This window comes from Suricata suricatta, chromosome 2 (assembly GCF_006229205.1).
Source record: "Suricata suricatta isolate VVHF042 chromosome 2, meerkat_22Aug2017_6uvM2_HiC, whole genome shotgun sequence".
Taxonomy (NCBI): Eukaryota; Metazoa; Chordata; class Mammalia; order Carnivora; family Herpestidae; genus Suricata; species Suricata suricatta.
The window spans coordinates 64,925,196-64,950,720 of record NC_043701.1 but is presented as its reverse complement, the minus strand read 5'-3'; the positions used below and the strand labels follow the sequence as shown (position 1 = coordinate 64,950,720).

The 25,525-nt window shown below is 37.3% G+C and overlaps 1 protein-coding gene across 1 annotated transcript in view; it reads right to left on the bottom strand.

Moving 5' to 3' along the window:
* Nucleotides 1-25,525, bottom strand: part of FBXL13 (F-box and leucine rich repeat protein 13) — a 181,052-nt gene that overhangs the window by 37,312 nt on the left and 118,215 nt on the right. The window contains 4 exon segments of the mRNA XM_029918797.1: nt 17,604-17,730; nt 22,705-22,867; nt 22,964-23,081; nt 23,618-23,727. Of these exon segments, the coding sequence (XP_029774657.1) occupies nt 17,604-17,730; nt 22,705-22,867; nt 22,964-23,081; nt 23,618-23,727 (518 nt within the window).

The window sequence follows — 25,525 nt, the reverse complement described above, 5'->3', positions numbered from 1 at the left end:
CAGCTGGAGGAGACAAGGCCTCCACTGAAAACTGCCTTGTGCTCATGTGGGATGACAGCTTCTCAGTACAAGTGAAACACGATTCTAGTCAACAGGATTCATTTTTTAATGGCTTTTTGACTCAGAAGCTTTTCAGATAAATGACCTAAAGAACATCAGAGCCAGCTAGATAAAATGTTCTACATGGCACTGTGAGGTTCATAAATGCTCCAGAGTAGGTGTTCCCGGAAACACTTGTTAAGTGCTTGGGATAGAAGTCCTGGGGGTTGGCCGATGCCAAACTTATACTTCTAGGAGGGATGGAAAGAGGAGAGTGGGGAAACAAGACAAAAACAAGGAGGAATGAGGAATCAACAGAAGGGATTGAGTGGGCCTCGCTGGGGCAAAGGACAGGTAGATGCTTACTTTTCAGGGAAGTTATAACCATGAAAATGTAAATCCTCCTTAATCTCCTTCAAAAGTCAGCCAAACTCATGAATGTTTTGCAGGAAAAGCTTTGGTTTATTTTCCCAAAGTATAGAAAGGGAATAAATTGCAATCAGGTGAAGCACAGAGGAAAGTTACTCATGTGGTAGCCAGACTTGCAGGTGGAATGAGGGTGCAAGGTCCCAGGAATTCACAGGAATCCTAACGAGACGTTTCCTCCTTCATAGGCCATGGGATTGAGGGGCTTAAGAATTCCTAGTAATTGTTTTATATTATAGCTCTGGTATCAGGTCCATTGAAGGAAGCATCAAAACATAAGCCACAAAAGAAATCAGGCACCAAGTCCGAAGAGCCTTGTGGGACATTCTAAGGAATTTGGACCTCATTCCGTGCAACAAAGTAAAACAAAACTTTCCCTTTTGAAGGAATAGGAGTTGATACATAAGTGGCCATAATGCCAGAAGAATGAGCATGTGTTTCAAGAGAGTTATAGGGACCACAGAGCAGGGGGCGGCAGTCTAGAAAAAATTTTCATGGAGGAAGGGGAATTTGAATCAAACCTTAAAGACTAAGTAAGATTTTGACAAGCAAAATAATAAGAACAGTGTTTCAGGTTGAGGAAATGACACGAACAAAGATTTCATAAGGACTGTGTGAATTGTTTGGGAAGTGGTTCGGTTTGGGGTCACTGGAAGTAGTGGGAGGGGACACAACACTGCCAGAAACAGCTACATGTGCACAAGACATATCAGAGCAGACAAATCCTTGAAAACAATTCTCCCCAACCCCATCCCCAATTTTGCATCTGGAGTTGTTTAGCTGATGTATGTAGACATCAGAAATGAACTAGTTACCAAATGTTGGAATGGTATGTGTGTGTGTACTTACTATATGGCTAAGTCAAACACCCATATACTTATTACCTAAATTCACCATTGTAAACACTTTGCTACATTTGTTTAATTAATATGAGTGTGCATATAAACATATATAGTTTCATTAATATATCTGTATTAATATAGTTTTATATGTGTACATATCATATACATAGTATATATTTATGTCTGTCTATATATACATATTTACAAGTTTTCTTGATGCATCTTTTTATTTCTTTTTTTTAATGTTTTATTTTTGATACAGAGAGAGACAGAGCATGAGAGGGGGAGGGCAGAGAGAGAAGGAGACACAGAACCAGAAGCAGGCTCCAGGCTCTGAGCTAGCCGTCAGCACAGAGCCTGACGCGGGGCTCAAACCCATGAACATGAGATCGGACCTGAGCCGAAGTCGGACACTTAACCGACTGAGCCACCCAGGCGCCCCTTGATGCATCTTTTTAAATTGGAAGTTTGTACCTCTAAATCCTCTTCACTTAATTTGCTCATCCCCCCACCCCCTTCCAAATAAAAGGTTTTGCAGAGCAAAAGAAACCATGGACAAACCACCAGTTTGTTGTCTGTATTCATGTTTTTGGTTTTTTGTTTGTTCCTTTGGTTTTTTTAGATTCCTCATATAAATGAAATCATACAGTATTTGTATTTCACTTAGCATAAGACCTTCTAGGGCCATCCATGTTGTCCCAAATGGCAAGAGCTCATGTTTTTTATAGCTGAGTAATATTTAATTGTGTATAAACATGCACACACACACACACACACACACACACACACACACACACACACATACCCCTCCTCTTTACCTGTTAATCTATTGATGGACACTTGGATTGCTTCTATATCTTGGCTTTCGTAAATAATGCTTTAGTAAATATAGGGATGTATATATCTTTTCAAGTTAGTGTTTTCATTTTCTGTGGGTAAATATCCAGTAGCAGAATTGCTGGATAATATGGTATTTCTATTTTTAATTTTTTGAGGAACATCCATGCTTTTCCACAGTGTCTGCATCAATTTATATTCCCACCAACATTACAGAAGAGTTCTCTTTTCTCCACATCCTTGCCAATACTTATTATTTCTTTCTTTTTTGATACTAGCAATTTTGATAGGTGTGAGGTGATATCTCATTGTTGTTTTGATTTGGATTACCCTGGTGATTAGTAATGTTGAGTATCTTTTCATGTGTCTGTTTTCTATGTGTCTGTTAGCCAACATCCTCTGCCCATTTTTCCACTGGATTCTTTGTTTTTTAGGTGTTGGGTTGTATAAGTTCTTTATATATTTTGGATAGTAACCCCTTACTGGAAACATCATTTGGAAATATCTTCTTTCATTCACTGAGTGTCCTTTTTGTTTTGCTCATGGTTTCTTTTGCTCTGCAAAAACTTTTATTTTGGTGTAGTCCCAATAGTTTATTTGTGCTTTTGTTTCTCTGACCTGAGGAAACATATTCGTAAATATGTTTCTAAGGCTGATATCCAAGAGATTAATGCCTATGTTTTCCTTCAGATGTTTTATGGTTTCAGGTCTCACATTTAGGTCTTTAATCCATTTTTAATTTTTTTAATATAGTGTGAGGAAGTGGTCCAGTTCCATTCTTTTGCCTTCTTTTGTAGCTCTCCAGCTTTCCCAGCACCACTTATTGCAAAGACTGTCTTTTCCCCATTGTATATAATTGCCTCCTTTGTCATGAATTAATTGGCCATATAAACATGGGTTTATTTCTGGGCTCTCTGTCCTGTTCTATTGATCACTGTGCCTGTTTTTGTGCCAGAACCATACTCTTTTGCTTGCAATAACTTTGTAGTATATGTTGCAATCTGGGATTGTGATAACTGCAGCTTTGTTCGTTCTCAAGATTCTGGGTCTTTTGTTAGTTCCATACAAATTGCAGGAATATTGGTTCTAGTTTTTTGAAAACTACTATTGGTATCTTGATAGGGATTGCATTGAATCTGTAGATTGCTTTGGGTAATATGGACATTTTGACAACTTTAATTCTTCTAATCCATGAGCATGGATTCATTAGGAGTTTTTTGATTACCAATTCAAAATTTCTGTTTCATCCTCATTCAGTTTTGGAAGACTATAACTTTCTAGGAATTTCTCCATTTCTTCTAAGTTGTCCAGTATGTTGGCATATAATTTTCCATAGTATTCTCTTATATCTATGTTGTTGGTTGTTATTTCTTCTCTTTCATTTCTGAAAATATTTTAGGCCTCTCTCTTTCTTTTTTGATGTGCCTGACTAAAGGTTTGTCAATTTTGTTTATCTTTTCAAAGAACCAGCTCTTGGTTTCATTCATCTTTTTTATTTTTTTTGTCTCTATTTCATTTATTTCCCCTGTAATCTTTATTATTTCATTCTTTTTATTAACTTTGGGCTTTAGTTGCTCTTCTTTGCCTAATTCTTTTAGGTGTAAGTCTAGATTGTTTATTTACTGAGGTAGTCCTGTATCACTACAAACTTCCCTCTTAGAACTACTTTTTCTACATCCCAAAGATTTTGGACTGTTGTGTTTTCATCTTCATTTGTCTCTATGTATTTAAAATTTTCCCCTCTTCACTGATCCATTGGTTGATTAGTAATATATTGGTTAGCCTCCATGTGTTCGTGGCTTTTTTTGTTTGTTTGTTTATTTTCTCTTGTAATCGATTTCTAGTTTCATATATTTGTGTTCAGAAAAGATGCTTGATGTGAATTAAATCTTTCTAAATTTATTGAGAATTGTTTTGTGGCCTAACATGTGATCTATCCTGAAGAATGTTCTATATGCAGTTGAAAAGAATGTATATTCTGTGGTTTGGGGGTTGAATGTTCTGTATATATCTGTTAAATCCATCTAGTCTTATCCACAGCCATTGTTTCCTTGTTGATTCTCTGTGTGGATGATCTATCCACTGATGTAAGTGATGTGTTAAAGTGCCCTACTATTATTGTATTACTGTCAGTTTCTTCCTTTATGCTTGTTTAGCTTTATGTATTAAGGTGCTCCATGTTGAGGACATAGACATTTGCAATTGTTATATATTTCATATTATATATGTTATAAATTTACCTGAACCATTTGAAAATAAGTTTCAGATATTATGACGCTTTACCCCAGAATATTCTGTATGTATCTCTTTAGGATAGGGGCACCTGGGTGGCTCATTTGGTTAAGCATCCTACTTCGGCTCAGCTCATGATCTCACAGTTCACGAGTTCAGGCCCTACCTCGGGCTCTGTGTGGATAGTGCAGAACCTGGAGCCTGCTTCAGATTCTGTGTCTCCCTTCCTCTCTGCTCCTACCCTTTCTCTCTCTCTCTCTCTCTCTCTCTCTCTCTCTCTCTCTCAAAAATAAGCATTAAAAAAAGTATGAAAGACATTTCCCATGTATATAGTATTATAATACTTAAAATTAACAGTAATACCATACTATTTAACATAAAACCAATATTAGGTTTTTATTAAGGACTCAGTCAGAGTTCATGCATTGCATTAGTTGTCAGGTCTCTTTAGGCTTTTTTCTTTAAATTTTGTCTTTTAAGCCATTGACTTTAAAGATATCAGGCCGGTCATTATGTAGAATGTCTCTCATTCTGAATTTGTCTGACTATTCCTACTGATTAGATTCTAGGTAAAAAATTTCTGCAATCATACTACCTGGATGCTCTTGTATCCTTTTAGGGGCACATATATGAGATAACCCACAGTTGGTGCTGCTGCTTACTCACTTAACTCGAGTGGTAGCTGTATATCTCTTTAATAGAGTATATTTTTACTTTTGATTTAATAATCTGTGGTGTGATTCTTTGAGACCACAAGCATACTCTGTTTCCCAGAAACCTTTTAGCCAGTGGTTTTAGCATTAATTGGTGATCCTTGCCTAAATCACTTATTCCATTAGGAGTTACAAAATACTGATTCTTTCTAATTCTATCCTTTCTTCTATATTTTTAGCTTTTTTATAGCTTTTCTATCACCCTTTCTCTTCAGTTTAGCTATTTTGAGAGGTGTTTTGAATAGGATTATTTTAGACCTACCAACTATTGCAGTTAATTTTTTTGTGTTACCTTAATAATCTTTAAATTTTCCCAAATCTCTGCTGAGCACATTTACAAAATGAAGTTACTGTTTTGGTTGGTGTGATTATGTTACACATTGGCAAAAGATGACACACTGAGGAAAACAAAAACAACAATATTTTGCCTTGTTGTGAGACTAAACATTTGGTCATAATTTAAAGACAAACAAAACATGTTTTATGAATGAAATTGAAGTTGGTAAAACCTTATTAAACAAAGCTTAACATTCTGCAAGTAAATTTATTCTTTAAAACTTGCACATGAATTTTTTCTGAGACACAGTGTTTTTAGAAAAAGTCTGGAAAGATGATCTAGGAATATTAACATTAGAATAAAATATAATATAATATATCTGACAGCCACATTGCTACAAATCATCCTTATAGCATGTTTCAGTATGGAAACTGTCAACACTTTAATATAGACACCCCAGAATAGTAAATAAGCATAAATAAACTTTATAATCTGTCCTGCATATGGGTAAAGAAACAATTTCTTGGAAAAATCTACATAAAATTACTAAGATTGCATAGTTTGTTCAACTTTTAATTCATTTTTCTTACAAGCAGTGGCTTGTGGGCTTTCCAGTTAAAATACTAAAAATAATCTCTTTCCCACAGTAGGGAGATAAGCCATCATATATAGAGAAAATATGACAAGTGATTAATAATACATTATTATAAGCAGTTCATACAAATTGGCAGAAGTATTGAGACCCCAATGTATAAATGAGAAAGTATCTCAACAGAAAATTTATAGAAGATGAAATATAATTGCAATGAAAAGTAGCACATATAGAACAAAATTACTGATATTACTAGAATGTTTTATATTTATTTTGAGAGAGAAAGAAGGAGAGGGGAAAACAGAGAGAGAGGTGAGAGAGAATCCCAAGCAGGCTCCACACTGTCAGCACGGAGCCCAGTGTGGGACTTGATCCCACAAACTGTGAGATCATGACCTGAGTCGAAATCAAGAGTTGGGCATTTAACCAACTGAGCCACTCAGGCACATCTAGAATTTTTTTAAATGCAAATTCAAATAACAATAAAGTTCCAGTTCCTAGCTATCTTTGTGAAGTTAGAACAGGCAATATTGATGAATGAGTATAAGTTTACCATAGTTGTTTTATTACTGATGGCAATAAAAATAGCTACAACCCATAGGGAAAGCATACGGCCAAAACAACAAAATGTCCTGTTCAAAAGAAGAGAAAAATTGATGAGAGAAAAGTTTACAATTTTTAGGCAATCTGCTTGCCTTATTTCTGTTTTTACACTCAAACCTAGAATTGCTGCTTTAAATATTGTAGGACTTTGCTAATTATGTATCAAACAAAAGAAGAAAAGAACAAAGAAAAGAATGAATGAATAAATACATGAAATTTCTCAATGTTTGCGAAAAGTCATTTAGAATAATTTGGAAAAAAACAACACATGTGCCCATCATTAAGTCTTTTTGTACATCAACAAAGAATTATACAAAACATTAATACCATGCTTAATACCTTTACAAAGAGCCACAACAGTACTGGGCAGTTCACTGTCTATTCCAAACAAACTGAAACAGCACACAGCACCAACATTCAAGAAAAATACTAAGCTGTGAATGTTGACATGTACAAGTATATACATAGATGAGCAGTTTTATTTTGCAAAAATTGATGTGTCTATCTTCACAGTACTTGAGCCACCTGTAAAATTTGACCTTGCCGACAATCTCCTGCTTTTGGAAAAACCACCTCATTTGGTTCACTTGATATCAGTCTGAACTCTTTCCTCACCTACATCTCTGGATGTTGATTTTCAGCTTCCTTTGTGGGTTCACCTTCCAAATCCAACATTTCCTAGAACATTGAACTTGACCTCTTTTCACCTTCTGTTTCTCATCCATGACTTCAACCATGTCAGTCATCTCTACATCTAGCTTGGATCCTTTTTTGAACAACAGATCTTTCCTAATTCATAATTAGACACCTGAATGTGCCATAAGCACCTCAAACTCAGCATTGTTACTTTCAGAGGACTACTACTTCAGTTTTTCCTACTCTTTCTGCTATCTTCAGTAATGAGTCTAGTGAATGGCTCGTGATGGACTTCTCTTCAAGTACCTTGTTCTTTTCTCTGAATTTTGCAACTTTTATGATTCTCCTTATAGGTCCTAGGTTTATTTCCCTGGCTGGGAAACCTATAAATATAACCTGTACAACTTAGCATATTTGATGTTGAATACAGGATATTAAAAAACACATTCTATGAGATAAGATGCTGTGGGATACCCAGGAGTCTAGACCAACTGAGAACTCTGATTTAACTATTGGGGGTTTAGATCACGAGAAATCTAAAAAGAACAAAAGTTCCCTGACAGCAAACATAAGAAGCCTCCTTTCATACTGCCTTTTTTGTTTTAAAGAGAAAAATGAGATGGAAGTTGTAATAGATAGGATAGAATTTGGAGGTTGTTGAAAATATTTGCATAAATTTTCTGCTTTCAGTAATGGTTGAATTGGAATATGCCCAATTACTATGATTCCTTGCCAGACATATCGAGGAACAAAACAAAACAAAAATGGTGATTCCAAAAGTCAAATGCCTATGTCTTCTTTTCATCACCCAGGAGTGAAGGAGCCCATAGTGTAGAGAGATGTGTCCTAGGACTGGAATTTAACATGTCTAAAATGGAATTCAGCATCTTATTTCTAAGTCCTAATCTCTCTCCTCGGTTCTTTTTCTGGGTACTGGTACTACCATGTCTGCAGTTGACCAAGTAAAAACTTGGAACTCTTCTTTGTCTTCTCCTATCCCATCTGCTCTCCATGTCCAGCCAATCAATCACCAGTATACTTCCTAAATATCTCTCATACTTGTCCCTTCTGCCACCACTATCAAAACCTCATTTCTAGCTGTGTGAATTCCACTCAGAGTTCCTCACTGGCTCCCACTGCATTAGCACGAGTCTGAGTCCCTTTGCAGAGCAGCCTGAGCCAGTCACATTCTGCCCTCTACCTCTTTCTCCAGCCTCATCCCCTGTCTTCTTGGCTCATGCTTTGACAATACAGAGTCACCTAGGTGGCTCTGTTGGTAAAGCGTACTACTTTGGCTCAGGTCATGATCTCCTGGCTCATGAGTTCAAGCTTCACCCAGCTCTCTGCTGTCAGCAAAGAGCCCACTTTGGATCCTCCACCCCTCTTCCTCTCTGATCGTCCCCTGCTCACTCTCTCTCAAAAACAAACATTTAAAAAAATAAAATAACATAAAAAGGAAGAGAGCAAAATGGGACAGAGAGGTTAAGTAATTTGTCCAAGGTGTCATAGTAGGATGGCACCAGACAAGATGTGAACTCATACTCTGAACTTGGGCTTTTGATAACTTTTAACCAAGTAGTGTTGTTACTCTTACTGTTATTGTTTTGCCACTAGACTGTACCCTGAGACCAGAACTATGGCTGTAAATTTAGTACTCCCAGAACCTCACATAATGTTTAACACTCAGTTGACAATGAATAAATATCTGTGAATGGATGAGTCGTCTATAAAATTATCTGTTTTTATGGAGCCAATTTTCTCTTATCTTGTGGCATATTCTCAGAATTCTTGGATAGAATCTATTTCCCTTAGTAATTATGTGAGTTAGTGTTTATATTTCATATGTTCCTTTCTGAACAATTTCCTCTGTTTGGTATTGCTTACCACATTCTTTTAGAAATGAAGAACAAAAACTTATACTTGGAAGTATGTTTTATCTCAATTAATATATCCTCTTTCTTATCCTTTTTTTTTTGTATGTTTATTTTTGAGAGAGAGTGACAGAGCATGAGCGGGAAGGGTTAGAGAGAGAGAGAGGGAGACACAGAATCCCACACAGGCTCCAGGCTCTGAGCTGTCAGCACACATTCCCTTTCCAAAATCACTGATAACACTATCTTGTACAAAGTCCATCAGAATGTATTTTAACCTCACAAGTGATTTTCCCTTTTATACTATGGTTAGCAATTAAAATTTTATAAAAATAAGTTACCTTTCTTTTTTTTTCAATTATGTTTATTTATTTCTACTTACTTGATTGTTAGTATGAATTTTGTTATCATATTTTTTAATGTATTAACCACTCTGATCTAATTTACTGACCTACAGGTCTAAAGGAAAGCAGGCTTTGATCAACACACAGAAATAGGTCCTCTATGTATTTATGGAAGGAAACAAAATCAGCATCTATGTTACCTAGAAATAGAACAAATACCCTTGAGGCTGCTTGCCTCCTACCTGATGGAGGTCAACAGGAGAGTTCTGGCACCAAAAACTCTCCTTGAGGGAAATGACAAGCTTAAACTGTTCACTGCCTTTTGCAATGTTTCTAGTAGGCATTTTGCTGGATACAGGAGACAGTTGCCTATAACCTCTGTAAGGAAAGCCACTATTGCTAATGATGACATCAACAGATTGATATAAACCCACTAGGTAGGAGAAGGGCCTGGAAAGGACTCAAAAGAGGTCCAGCTCCATATGAAAGAGGACAGCCAGGGCAGAATTCTTGTTATGTGCTTTTGAAAATCCAAGGCAAATGCATTTTCCTCTGAGTTTCCCTGCTTCCTTTTAACTCCCATTCTTTCTATTTATTGAATCCCAAGCGATTTCATGTGTTTCCTGCTTTAGAGGTTTTGTTTCACTGAGCCTCAGGCCTCATTTATGTGTGTGTTCCATGCAGATGGGTGGTCTCTTGAAAGTGTATCGTCAGATGAAGACATGCAGCTGTAAGCACTCCTATTCCAGCTCAGAACATAGCTGAGAAAATGTGGAAATTAAAGAGGCCTTAAGTGTTTGGTTGGAAGGAAGGAAATGATAGGAGGTTCATTCATTCACTCACTGACTCACATATCAAATATTTTACATGCCTCTTATGTACTAAGTATTATGCTAGGCTTCCTAAAGATGGGATGATCCAGGCCTTACCATCAAGAAGTTTACAGTGTTGTAGGGAGACAGATGTGCAACTACTACTAACATATAATGAGTTAATGGCTTTAGTAGGGGCAGTGTGAAGTATGGTGGAAACAAAACAGAGAAATCCTAAGTCTGCCCAGGAATTCCAGGAGAGCTTCACACAGTTGAAACTTGAAGATAAATAAGAACTTACTAGGTGGACAAGGGGAGAGGGTGTTTCAGACACAGGGAATAACTTGCAGAGATGGGAAGGCAAGGGGAGCGTGACGTGTTCAAGGAACTGTAGGAGAGAGTCAGTTCTGTGTCTGTAGGGCCAAAGGTGAGAAGTGGGAATCTGGGGGAAGTGAAACGATAGAGGTAGGCAGTGACAATCTCAGGAAGAGATCGGACGTTTACACTAATTGTTTAGACTTTAAACTGTAAGCAATGTGGGACTCCTGAAGAAATACACTCCAGGAAGAATTAGGCTCCAATTTGCATGCTGAAGGATCACACTGCCGCCAAGTGAAGAACAGATTTGAAAACTGATACTTAAGGCAAGAGAGGTTAGTAAGGAGAAATAGTGCTTGAACTGTGGCAGTGGCAGCAGGGATACAGAGGAGGCAAAGGGATAGATATAAGAGGTATTTATATCATATACCATTTAAACTTTATAACATACACAATTAAAGTCAACATGGAATGCACATGCCGATATTCAATCAATTTTTTTGCAATTCAATGAAAATAATTTGTGTGCTACCAATAATTTAAGAGGTATTATTATAAGGTATTATTACTGGGAGGCCACCTAAATAGATAACTCCTTTCTGGAGAACTATGCTGTAATGTGACAGAAGTAAGATACAGGATATTAGGAACTAGAGAATGCTTATTTAGGAAAAACACAGAGATGTTAATGACACCATGTGATTGATGCTTTCTTAAAGAAAGAATGCATTAGTAAAATAAAACCTATTGATGTTGCCTTGGAATGATCTGGACTGAGAAGTGTGATTTTCCGATAATTGTGGGGAACATGACCAATGCTTATTATAAAATTATTTCAAAAAATCTTGAAAGGTACCATTTGCCAAGATGCATTAGCTATTGTTATGATCATCACTGATTATTTTCTCAGCATCTACCTACCCAGGCACATGAAGAATAGAAGAAGGAGCATCCCAGGCAGAAGTTATAACATGTATAAAGGTCTTGATGTAGGAAAGATTTTGACTGATTTCAGGAGCAAAAAGAAGGCAGTGGGGCTGGGGGAAAGGAAATGAGGGGGGCAGGGGCATGAGATGATATCGTGAGGATAGGCGGGGATCTGTTTAACAGTAAATATCCTTTCAAATGTTGGTCCTTTCCTGCTTTAAGTTCTGTGTTTTATTAAACACTGTTAGATATTCCCTCAATACTCCACACATGGCTACACTCTCCTAGTTCTCTTACAACCTTTCTCAACTTCTTTCTTTAGCCTCCATTAAGATTCATCTTATTTCCACTCCTTAAATCTTGGTACTCTATTGTGTTCTTCCTGGGTGCACATTTCCCATCACTCCCCACATTCTCTGAAGATCCTGGCCTTTTCATGGCTCTGTGCTATTGACTCCCATATCTGAATTTCCCTTCAAGATCTCTCTCCCAAGCCTTTGGCCTGAACACCCTATACACTTTATGTCTGATAAAAGTGAAATCAGCTTTCCTTCAAAACGTTTTCCAAGGTAGGACCTCCATCCACCCAAAGTCAGATTTTTGGAATCATTCTTATCCTTCACTGCAGGTCCTGATCTTCCATGACTCATCAATTCTTGAATATGTTCTTTCCAGGCTAGTTCTGGCTTCTACCTAGTTCAAAAATTTCTCATATAGTCCTACTAAAAGACCTCCCACTGGTCTCCCTGCATTTAGTCTTTCTCCCCTCCAATCTGTCCCCAAGAGAATAACCCAAATAATCTACCTAAACTGGGAGGCTATTATGACTGTGACTTCCCTACTAAGTGCTGTTTCCTCATCCATTGGTTCGAGTCGAAGCTCCTTGGCGTAGGATGGAATTCCTCAGTGGTATCTCCTTTCCATAGTATATTTTAGTAGTATTAAGCTCCATAAAGTTCCTTGAACAAGCATGCATTTGCATGCTTGCATGTTGAGCAGACTGAATTAAGAGATCTCTTCCTCTCTTCTTCCAACACTACACCTGCCACACCACGTTTAAATTGCCCATACTTACCCTTCCAAATTGGGCTGCAGAGAACAGACCTTATTCACATTTGGTAACCCTAGAGCTCAGCATTTGTTTCTTCATTCAGTGAGTATTTATCAAGGGTCTACTACCCCCGGGAGGCTGGGAAAACAGCAGTGAACAAAACGAAGTCTCAGTCTTCATGCATCTCACATCCTAGTAAGGGGACGCCAGGAAATATTGTACATTATGGGCACTCAAGATATGGTACTCATATTTTAAAATTTTTTAAATCAGGGGCATCTGGGTGGCTCTGTCAGGTAAGCGTCTGACTCTTGATTTCAGCTCAGGTTTTGATTTCACAGTTCATGAGTTTGAGCCCCATATCGGGCCTCATGCTGACAGTGAGGAATCTGCTTGCGATTCCCTGTTTTCCTCTCTCTCTGCGTCTCCCATGCTCTCTCTCTCTCAAAATAAATTTAAAACATAAGACTTTTTTTTGAACTTAAAAAAATAAAATTTCAAAAATCAGACAAATGAAAGAGCTTTAAACTACTGTCTAAGCACACTGTCTGGAACATTACTCTGACTCATTTTTCCTTTAAACAGCAAATATGGCAGTGACTAAGGCAACTTAAGCAATGGATTGAACTTCCCTAACTGTAGGTACTGTGGTCTTCAGTAAGTGATGATTCTCCCAACTAGAGGAAAACATTTTCCCACATACATGGAGATATAACCTCATATTCAAAAAATCCTCTGAGGTAGTAAAGGAATGAATACATCCCATTTAATGAGACATTAAGAAACGCTGTATAAGAGATTAAAGACTTTTAATGATATTTTAAGATACCATCACACTACTAAGCTATTTCTCTCACTTGTAAACCCTGTCCTCTTTATAGTAGAAGAGGAAAATTGACTTATTACCTCATTCTCTAAAATATGCTTACTAGATAACTTGTTATACAAGCTTTTATTCTTGGATGATACATTAATCACTATTTCCTAATTATTGTAAGAAATGTATATAGCTTTAAATAACTGTGTTCTCTTTGCTCCCTCCATTTAAGCTAGCTCTCTCACTTAAGCATCTTTCTAAATTTCTAAGTATCTGTACTCTTGCTTTCACTGATTAACTTCCTTGCGAGTTTCCGTGACTTTCAGAGCATAACACACCTCCACACTCTGCCACCCTAAAAAGTTCTTCTATCTCTGAGGAGTGAATTTCAGTGATTTCTCTGCTTATTTTCTGAGCTCTCTACATTTCTCTAAAGCTGACTTGCAGGGGAGTCAAAGCAAACAGCAACCCTGTTCCTCACACTGTGGAAAGGACACAGCTCAGTAAGGGATGCTGCCATTTAAACAGATGCTCAAGCCAAAAATCTGGCGTCATCCCTGACTCCCTCCCTTTCTTCTTTATCCCCATATTCAGTCTATTTCTATCTCTTGGTGATTCGTTTTCCTCAGTGTCTTTCAAGTCTGCAGACTTCGCTCCAGCCCTCCTATCATCTCCCCTAGCTCTAGCCTTAATGCAGACGTTCATAACTGATTACTGCTTTATAATTTGTCTCTTGTTTATCTGTTAGTCCCATGTCTATCCAGCATGAAGAGTCATCTTTAAAACAAACTGGCTGGCCTTGTTACAGTCTAATTGACAGTCCTGAATGTCCTTCTACAGCCAAAAGGGCAGAGAACAAATTTCTCAGTGTGGCTTCTGGGCCCCTCATGCCCTGGTCCTTGCCTGTCTCCTAGGCATCATCTCTTATCACTCTCCTCCTGATCAAGCCATACCCAATGTGCAGATTTCCTTGAAGCCACCATACTTTTAAACGTCTGTGTCTTTGTTCAGGGTGTTTCTTTGGCTCAGCACATTCCCCTTCATTCTCTCTTGGAAAAGAGAGAAAAGGTCTTTTCTGACTCTCTGAGGGAGGTTGTTTCCCATACCCATGACAGTTTGTAACCACTTGTCCCATGCCTGAGGAGCCATGTCTGTCTTGTTCATTCCAGCACCCCAATACTGACTACAAAGTAGTCAGTAAAGATTTGTTAACTAAATGTGTAGTGCGATTCTAACGAAAAATTCATTATTGAAAAAAATTGAGTGAACATAATTATTCAAAAATGTAAGAAACTTTTTTTTCAAAAGGCATAATGGGTCGCATTTGATCTCTGGTGTATATCTGTAACATTCCAGAGTTTAAATCCCAAATATTAAATCTCTAGTCAGATTAAATCTCATCAGACCTAAAATCCAGACTGATGTTTACCTGCCCAAACTGGTATCTGGGCTAACTCCTTTTATTTTGATTACTTGAGACTATCTTCCACAGCTGTTGTAGTACTCTATTGTCAACATTTGCCTTTTTTTTTAAATTTATATTCAAGTTAGTCAACATATTTTTGATTTTTGTTATGTTTTTAATCATTTGCCTTCTAGATCAGAGTTTAGTCAATTTGGAGAAAGAAAGCAACAACCTTCATAAGACTTATTTTTCAATGCGTTAGCAGAATATAACTAGCATTCTGCCCCACATCCTCTCTCTGAGTGTGTATATTCCTTACAAGAAAAACAACAACAGTGAATGGGACTTGAAGCTATATTCTTAAGTTTTTACCTTGTCCTCCATAGACAGAACTTTAATATATGGTCTTTGGAAATAAAAACCGAGTTTTCTCCAAATGCCAAAAACTAGGTTAAAGCATTTAATCTTCACTGCTTTTGTTCAACAAACGTTCACCACTCAGGCTTGCAAGGAGTGCTGCGGTGGAGTGATCCTGTGATGTGTTTTGTAATGTGCTTTGATCCTCCACCTCTTGTTACTTCATGGCCCTTCTAACAGCAGCTGGGCATTCTACTTATATGTGTCAGGGGAAGGTTCACAAGAGAATACAGGAGGAAAAAATATATATCCCAGACCTTTAACTTTAAATTTTTAAACCATGAAAGACTTGAGACATAATATTTTTCAAACCATGTAATCCGTTGGTGCATTTTTCCCACCCTGAAATTAGATCGTCTGTGTCAAGAGAAAAGAAGAAGAGCTAAAAAGAGAACAAGGGAGAGGAACAGAAGGGAAAAAATTAGAAGGAAGAGATCAGAGGAAGGGAGAGGAAAGGGGAGGAGGAGGGGAGAGAGCAGAGGGAGGGCAACTAGGGGGAAGCAAAGAATGCGATGCTGGGGGATCCTCCACTCAGGGCCCTGTTCTAGACCTCCCTGGACCCTATTCAGTTGGACAGAAGGTTGGAACCTCCTGATAGGTTTGAAGCTCTAAGTAAATGGGAGCCCATCCCCCTTTTCCCCGGAAAGGTTGTGAAAAGCAATAAGGCATCCGAGTTTTCCCAGGCTGCTTGTTGAGTCAGCTATGATCTAAAGAAGAAAACAGAAACTGTATTTAAAACTAAGGAGATTTAATTGTGGTAGGGAACATATGAGGTAAAGAGACTGAGAATTGAAATGGGATAATGACACAATCTAGAGATGTGAGCGGCAGCAGGAAGCCACTAGTCCCCCTACGCTGGAAGGCCAGTGAGAAGAAACAGTGTTATTGGACCCCACAGGCCAAGGTCACCCAAGGAAGCTGGGACCACAGGAGATCTGACTGGAGGGAGAAGATCATAAAGGAGATGCAGCTGCTGATGATGATGCAAAGAAAGGGGGAACTCTGGTCTCTTCCATTTTCATACCCTCCAGTTGCTCACAAATGCCTGAGAAGCACCAAACCCAACTGGAAGCTGGTAGATATGAGTCAGCTGGCCTGCTGCAGAGTGACAGAAGGGTGAGGCATGGGTCTGTGGACAAATACACCCAGATGTGAGAACAGGAGAATGTCTGCAGGGGATGTCTAGGACTATGGACCTAAGACAGCCTCACAGAGTCCCCGTGCCCCAGCATGACCCAGAGGGGTCCAGAGGAAGGCACACATGACAAGGGAGCCTGCGGACTTAAAGGGACTTTGGAGCTGGGACAAGGAAGACACATCAGGGATCTAACTAAACAGAAAATCAAAAACCAAATGAGCCTACAGATATCCCAGTGGATTCCAGCTCGGACAGAAGACAACACTGTGAAAATCAGACTTGCCACCACCAAAATGTGTTGACTACATGTAAATGCCCCCACCCCATTCCCATACCACACACAGACGACATTACCAAGGAAGGGGAGAGGAGACCATCTAGCAGGATTGAGGCTGAGTCTAAATTCACTCTTAGATAAAGAAAGGAGACCAATGAACAGAGTCCACTAAATGTTGGGGAAGAATGGACACAAGACAGTATCAGTAGTCCAGTAAAAAATGGAGAGAAACGAGTCAGGTTAAAGGATGTACTGGGGCAGGAGATCCAGAGAGAGAAGTAGTTCCTGTACTTGCCTATATGGTAGGTGTTTCATAGAAGGCCTCATGGGTGATATTTGATGAGCTTGAGGGCTGAAGAGGGATTTAGCAAGCAGAAGGGGTAGAGATCTTCAGCTCTGTTCTCTTCCTACATCCCTCCCAATGCACTGATTTTTAAGAAAAGTCAATGCATTTCTTATCTAACTACAGCCCATTAACGGCCTTTGCATTTATCTTCCTTTTGATTAGTAAGCAGGGCAGTGCTGCAGTGATAGGATGAGTATGAACTGAGTTTCAACTCTGAGGAGTAGCATCAGCCTCTCGCAGGAAATGAGTTCCTTAAAATGTATTCTTTGGTAGATTTGATGAGGCCATTTCTAGATGTCAGTTTTGAACTAAAGAGTGAGGTCTCAAGGCACGCATGTAGTTTTACAGAATGTTTAGTCCACAAGAAAAACATATATAAGCCAACTGGAATGCATTATGTCCACATTTCCTCACCTCTAAAATGAAACAGATTTCAGGTCTGTCGTGTAACACTCCAATTTGTCAGGACTTTGCTCAAAACATGGAATTTTCCATTTTGTAAGCAGAGAAACAAAACCCTTAGTTTACAAATAACTTCATCTGTCACTATTCCAGAAACAGTATTCCTAAACTTGCCTTTTATAATATGATAATGTAGGAAATAAAAATAATTGATATTCTCTCCATTGTTATATTACTGAAAATAATAAAAGTCACGGAACTATTTTGAAAATTTTCTTTACCTCGTTAGAGATGTTTGTTCCAGAGAGATCTACTGATACCAAGGAAAAGATGTTTACAATGTATCCAATTGCTAGGTCAGTCAAATGTTCACAATTTCTCAAACTCAAGTAGTTAAAATTAGGGCAGCTGAAAGAAAGCATCATGAAGAATTAATTTTAGCTTTTAATCACAGTGCTGGTAGCCATTTCTTTATATCAAGACTTCTAAGGAAAACAAATGGTATTGAAGCAAGAACTTTTATTTTCTCAAAATAAAAGTAGGCTTAAGGGGCGCATGGGTGACTCAGTCAGTTAAGCGTCCGACTTCGGCTCAGGTCATGATCTCACAGTCCGTGGGTTCGAGCCCCACATCAGACTCTGTGCTGACAGCTCAGAGCCTGGAACCTGCTTCTCTCTGTCCCTTCCCTGCTCTCACTCTGTCTCTGTCTCTCTCTCTCAAAAATAAATAAACATTTTTTAAAATTATCTGTTGGCAAACGTCAGGGCTGGAGTATTCATTGAGAGATATTTTTACTAACAGACAAGAAAACAAATACAGCATGGGATTTGTAAGACTTTAAGAAAGCATATCCCTGAAAATGATTTGAAAAAGAAAATACAAAAACATTAGAACATATTAAACAGTGTAAAGAAGCAGTTGGAATTAATAAGGGGTGACCTGACTGTAACAAAAATTAAGATATCCTAAGATGCATTCTGAGATGAAAAGGTGGCCACCTGAGATAAGAACAGATGGCAAACAGCGATATTTTTCTACAAACCTCTTCTAAGCCAAGTGTAACAAAAGCAAAAATAAACTATTGGGGGACTCCATCGAAATGAAAAGCTTTTGCACAGCAAAAGTAATGATCAAAACAAAAAAAGCAAATTTACTGAATGGGAGAAGATATTTGCAAATGATATTTCTGATAAAGGGTTAATATCCAAAATATATAAAGAACTGATACAAGTCAACACCAAAAAACCCAAACAGTCTGATTTAAAAAATGGGCAGAAAAACTGAATAGACACTTTTCCAAAGAAGACATACTGTTGGCCAACAGACACATGAAAAGATGCTCAAAATCACTAACCATGAGGGAAATGCAAATCAAAACCACAATGAGATATCACTGCACACCAGTCAATGTCTAGTATCAAAAAGACAAGAAATAATAAGTATTGGTGAGGCTGTAGAGAAAATGGAACTGTTGTGCACTGTTGGTGGGAATGTAAATTGGTGCAACTACTGTGGAAAACAGTATGGAAGTTCCTCAAAAAATTAAAACTAGAACTACCATAAGACCCATCAATTCCACTATTGGATATTTACCCAAAGAAAATGAAAACACTAATTCAAAAAAATCTATCTACCTCATGTTTATTGCAGCATTATTTATAATAGCCAAGATACAAGCAACATATATGTATATATACACAGACACACAATATATATAATATATATACAAGTGGAATATTATGCACCCATAGAAAGCATGTGACCATGCCATTTGAGACAACATGGATGCACCTAGAATGTATTATGCTAAGTGAAACCAGTGAGACCAAGAAATTAAAAAACCATATGATTCAGTTCATAGTGAAATCTTTAAAAAAATGAATAAACAGACAAAAAGCTGAACCAGACCTATAAAAACAGAGAATAAACTGATGGTTGTCAGAGGGAGAGGGGGTAGGAGGATGAGCAAAACAGGTAATGTGTTGTAGGAGATACAGGCTTCCAGTTATAGAATGAATCAGTCATAGGAATGAAAGGTACAGCATAAGGGATACAGTTAATGATATTGTAATAGTGATACATTGAGACAAATGATAGCTACCTACAGATAGCGAACATAGCATAATGTATAAACATGTCAAATCATTAAGTTGTATACCTGAAACTAATGTAAGATTGTATGTCAACTATACTCAAATTAACAAATAAGAAAAAAAATAGATGATAAAAAAACTAAAAATTCAATAATCTAATTTAAGTCATCAAAACTAAAACTGGCCCTTTTAGAATATAAAAGTAATAAGTAGAAGGCATATTTGAAAAGTTCCTTTGAAGTGTGGAAGGATAAAGAATTAAAATTAAATGAGATTGAAAATAGAGAACGAGGATTCAATATTTAAATAAAGAGGATTCTTGAGAAAGATATAAAAATAAATTAAAACAGCAATAACCACAGATATATAAAGCTTTTAAAATAGGAAAACAGGGGCACCTGGGTGGCTCAGTTGGTTGAGCATCCGGCTTCGGCTCAGGTCATGATCTCACAGTTTGTGGGTTCAAGCCCCGCATCAGGCTCTGTGCTGACCGCTAGCTCAGAGCCTGGAGCCTGCTTCAGATTCTGTATCTCCTTCTCTCTCTGATCCTCTCCTGCTTGACTCTCTCTCTCTGTCTCTCAAATATAAATTTAAAAAAAAAAGTTAAAAATTAAAAAAAAGTAAATAAATAAAATAGGAAAACAATCCATATATTAAATCAAATTAATAAGGAGAGTCTAATTCCACTAAACCATTAACATATTAGAAAGCAATAATAACAGATAACATTTATTGAATGCTTATTATATGCCAGACACTATTTTAAGCATATTACATGAGTTATCATATTTGATCCTTACAACAATCCTGAGTATATACTGTTATTTTCCCAATTTGACAGATAAAATACTGTGCAAGATTAGATAGGAGATAGATAAATGAATGGAACACAACAGTCTGAAAATAGATATACATATACACACCCATCTATCTCAACTCATATATGTATGTGTGTACATATATATGTTTAGGTATGAGTATATGTTTGTGTATAGGTATATATAATTTTATATTACAATCCAGGAGGCAAAAACTTAACAGAAAAGGATTATTCATATAATGGCACAAGTTAATTGGTTAATATAGTTAGTCCCAAACCTGGCTGTGCATCAAAAACACCTATGTTGTCTTTTTCAAAAATACATAAGCTGGGTTCCATTCCTAAATATTCAGATTTAGTAGCTCTACGGTAGGGCTTGGGCATATGTAATTTTTTTCAGCTCCTCAGGTGATTCTGATACCCTGGAATTTTTATTTTTAAATCATATATACATTTTTTATTTATCTTTTCATTACTGATTTCTAATTTAATAGAATTGTAGTGAGAAAATATAATATGTTGATACCATTAATTTGAAAATTGTCAAAACTTGCTTTAAAACTTTATGCATAGTTCATTTTAAAAAGAAATGATGTGTGGTTGAGGAAAATGTATATTCTCTGACTCTCAAAGTTACTCTTTTAGGCTTATCTCTCATAGATGAATTTTTTAAAATCTGTGAAACCCTGAATATCTTCCATCTCTGTACTTCTCTCCTCAATGAATTCTAACCTGCTGATTGGCAATTCATTGAGTTTTTTGATTTCAATAACCATACTATATCTTTTATTCCCAAAAGTTTTATTTTCTTAAATAAATCTAGTTATTTTTGCTATATATTGTCCCCTGATCATGTTTCTGATTTCATCAATTTCTTCAAACACTTTATACATTTCTTATATCATATATCTGATAACCCCAATAATCTGAATTATTTGAAAGTCAAATTTATTTTGCTTTTTCTGGTGACTCACATCTTTGTACATCTAACAATCTTTAATTGTGAGCACCTATATTTTATTCTTAATCTATAGGAGTCCTGGAAGCCTAAATAGGAAATACTTTCCTCCAGAGAAGCTTTGAGCTAACTTCTCGCAGGAGGCTGGGTGCTACCTACCTAAGACCATTTTGTCTGCCTTGAAGACCATTTCTGTCCAGGTGGAAGTCTCAGGTTCTGCTTCCCTACGCTGAGTCCTGCTCAGAGCTGTTCTCTCAGTGGTGGTATTGACATAAACATTTATGCCTAGGGCAGCAATACCCTTTTGTGTCTGCTATTTACTATTCATCCCAGAGAGCGTTCGTTGACAGGATGGTGCAGAATTGGGATATTGGATATTGGATCTTTCTCTTACTCTCAGCAGTGTATTCAAAGCATGTTTCATCAAGGATCTAAATTGTGGCAGAGTCCTTTGAAATGTTTTGTTACCTACTGCTAGAAGTAGAAAAGCTCCATTTATTTTAAAAATAGTTGACCGGCAGAAGCCTGAGTGAAGTATGAGGATGAAACTCAATTTTATTTCACATATTAATACAGATAGGATAGTGTGTGTGTGTGTGTGTGTGTGTGTGTGTGTGTGTGTGTGTTCGTTCTATATCACTGTGTACCAAATAAACCCAAACTTTATGCCTTAAACATTTATTCTCTCCCAGTTTCTGGGTCTTGGGAATTTGGAATTGGATTAGCTGGATGGTTCTAGCCTGGGGTCTTTCATGAGCTTGCAGTCAAGATTCCAGCTGGGACTTTAGTCATCTGAAAGCTTGACTAAGGGTAGAAGGTCTGTTCAAGCTCACTCATGTGGCTGTTGGCAGGAGGCCTCAGTTCTTTGCTGGGATGTTCACTGGATGCCTGGGTTTCCTAATGCACATTTTTCCCATTTTAAATGGGTCTCTCCCTCACCTATGGTGCCTACCAATTTTAATAGGGATCATGGTCAAGATTTTAGTAGTTTAGCTTATTACTCTGAGTAGTCCTGTGTTCGCCCAAATATTAGCCAACTTCATAGTCAAATACTATTTTGCCAGCCTGTGGCCCTACAAGAGTATAAAAAATGTACACAGACAAAAGGTTGAGATCTACTAGGGAAGAGATTTCAGCAAGGATTTGACCCTTGCCTACCTGAGAATACCAAGGTAGAAACCCAATGCCCAGCTGAAAAAAAGTGTTTCATTAAGAACTTGTCTTCTTCTGTCCATATGTTAAGGAATCCACACATATGGGAATTGAATCCCATAAGAGTCCATGATTCCAATTATCCTGAGCTTTGCCTGACAATCTATCTCCCTGCCCTTCCATATAACCACCTGGGGTGGGTTCCCCTTCTTTGTGTTACCACAGAACTCTGCACTTCCCTCCACTTGAACTCCTGCCTTTCGTGTTTACTCTACTAACCAATGAGCACCTTGAGGACAGGGTCTTGCACATTCTAGATAATCAGTATTTCTTAAACATATAACTGAATGACTCATTACCTTACACAATTTGCCAAATTCAACACAGTTGGTTGCTTCAAAGGTGAAAGTGACTTAAGGCTAGCATCTGTTAATCTCTCGCAGTCTGCCATGTAAATGTGCCTGATATTTGGATAATTCTTGTCTATAAATTTGAAACATACATCAGTAATCCTTTTATTTCGTGTTTTAAAAAAAACAGAAGACAAGTATTATATTTGTAATGCCACAAGAATAAAAGTAAACATTAATGTTGAACCCCATTTTTAATATCACAGACCTTCAAATCAGATCTTTCTGAAGTTACACATAGAAAGAGCTTTAAAAACACAATCAGGGATATGTGGTGTGCCGATGCAAACTACTGATGTAATACGAGAGCACCTTTCAACTAAAGCCTTTACAAGAAAAAAAAGATGATAAAATTAACTGCAGTGTATAGAGCAAGCTTAGCAAAGTAATGAGGTTATTTTTTTTCCATACTTTCAGAAGCAGACATATTAACCATTACATTTTCCTAATTTCAAAGACAATGGGAATTTTATTCAATATATTTTAGTACACTCACATTTGAGTACTGCAGAGGAGTCAGAATTAAATCATGTTACAAAGGCATGGGAAAATATGAGAAAATGGAATCCTGAAAAAGTCACTACATCTAGAAGTCTGACATGTAGCATATAAGTCAACATTTATGCTTAGGCTATAGTATCTCTGAAGCAAAAATATCCTAATTGTGAAACAAAGTGTGTTAGAGCATGTAAGGATTCAAATGTTCAACTGTTTGTATGTGTGTGTAAAATACTTAGATGGTTTTCTTACCCTAAAAACAGCTAAAATGAAAATCCCATTCATATTTTTCAATAATTCAGGCCACTAGAAAATGTGGGCGTCAATTGGGACTGAGAAGAAAATGTGCTTTGCAACTACCTACTTTTCTACAGTTGTCTGTCAGAGTTGGCATGTCATTGATGGTCAGGTGCATAATTCCAGTGCAGATGTTTGCAACATTCCTGGAGCCTTGGACTGAAATCTGAATTGTACAAAGTAGATGAAAATGATGGTAGAACTCATGAGCATGACAGCTAATAAAACCCGAAAGAAGTCAGAACCAAGGTATGTCATGATGTTGCTACTGTATTTTAAAATTGGAACCGTAGAATATGACAGACATAAGAGGGAAAGAATCTAGTCTTGATTTCTTTACTATTTAACTTCTTATATGTATATATTATGCAAGGATCATCACAATAGATCTAGCTAACTTATCATTTAATTGTTTTATTGGGGCAAAATTCACATAACATAAAAATAATCAATTACCCTTAACCATTCATGCACTTATGAAACTACAACCTCTATCTGGTTCCAAAACATTTCTATCAAATTACTGATAGAAATAAGAAGCAGTTACTTCTTATACTCCCTTTCTCCCAGCCCCCAGCAATCACTAATCTGTGTCTGTCTCTATGGATTTACCTATTCTAAATATTTCACAGAAGTGGAATTATATAACATATGACCTTTTGTGTCTGTTTTCTTTCACTTAGCATAATATTTTTGAGGTTCATCCATGGTGTAGCATGTATCAGTACCTTATTCATTTTTATGGCTGAATAATATTCTATTGAATGAATATACAGGGCTGTTTCCATCTTTTGGATATTTTGAACAGTACTACTATGAACACACATGTGCATCTATCTGTTTGAGTACGAATTTTCAATTCTTTTGGGTGTGTGTATAAGAGTAGAATTGCTGGACCATATGGTAATTCTATGTTTAACCATTTTAAGGAACCACCAAAGTGTTTTTTAATAGTGATTGTATCATTTTACATTCCAACTAGCAATCTATGAGTGTTACCACTTCTCTACGTCTTTGCCAACATTATTTTTCATTTTCCTGTATTTTTTTAAGTTTTTATTTATTTATTTTGAGAGAGAGAGAGAGAGAGAGAGAGAGAGAGAGAGTGCATGTGGGCACAAGGAGGAGAGGGGCAGAGAGAGAGAATTCCAAGTAGGCTCTGCACTGTCAGCACAGAGCCAACATGGGACTTTAACTCACAAACCCTGAGGTCATAACCTGAGCTGAAAACAAGAGTCAGGCACTAAACCACCTGAGCCACCCAGCCACCCTGCCTGGCCACATTTTTATCCATATAAGCATCTTTGAGATTATCCACCCTGTCTGACACCACTAAGTGCCTGAACCAGGCATAACTAAGCTTTAAGATAAAGAAAGCTTTAAGATTTTATTGTTGCCTCACATTGTTAAGACAGAAACCCTCAAGCCCTTAAAGTTCCAATCCAAAATACTTAATTAAGGAATTTCAGTTTCTTAAAGTTAAATAACTAAATTAGGAGGGGAAACATTCCATTTTTAAACACATGTGAATGAGTATTATTTAACTTGCATAGCTTGAATTATATTATTTAACTTGTGTAGCTTTGTGAGGAAGCATTTTCAGCACTGTTAGAGTTCTCAGAGTGAATGTGATTGTAGCATGTCATGAAAGACACAGCTCGTAAGTGGCTCCTCAAACGTGATGACATATTATAAAATGGCTAGAGGTGGGAACAGCAGGAGACGAGGTAGGCTGTTCTAAGGAGCTTGGACTTCTCCTAGAGACTGAGGCAGCCTCCAGGAGATACGGAAACAGAGTCTTAGGTTCCTTGATCAGTTTTCCCCAGATTACAAATGGACAGAACAAGAACACAGATATTCAGACTCTTAATCAAATGTTCCTTCTGATGAACATTCTTCAACAGTAACATCCATTTCAACTGTCACACCCCAGATGCCATAGTTCTTTAGACCTAGCTGCTCCACCTCTAGCAAG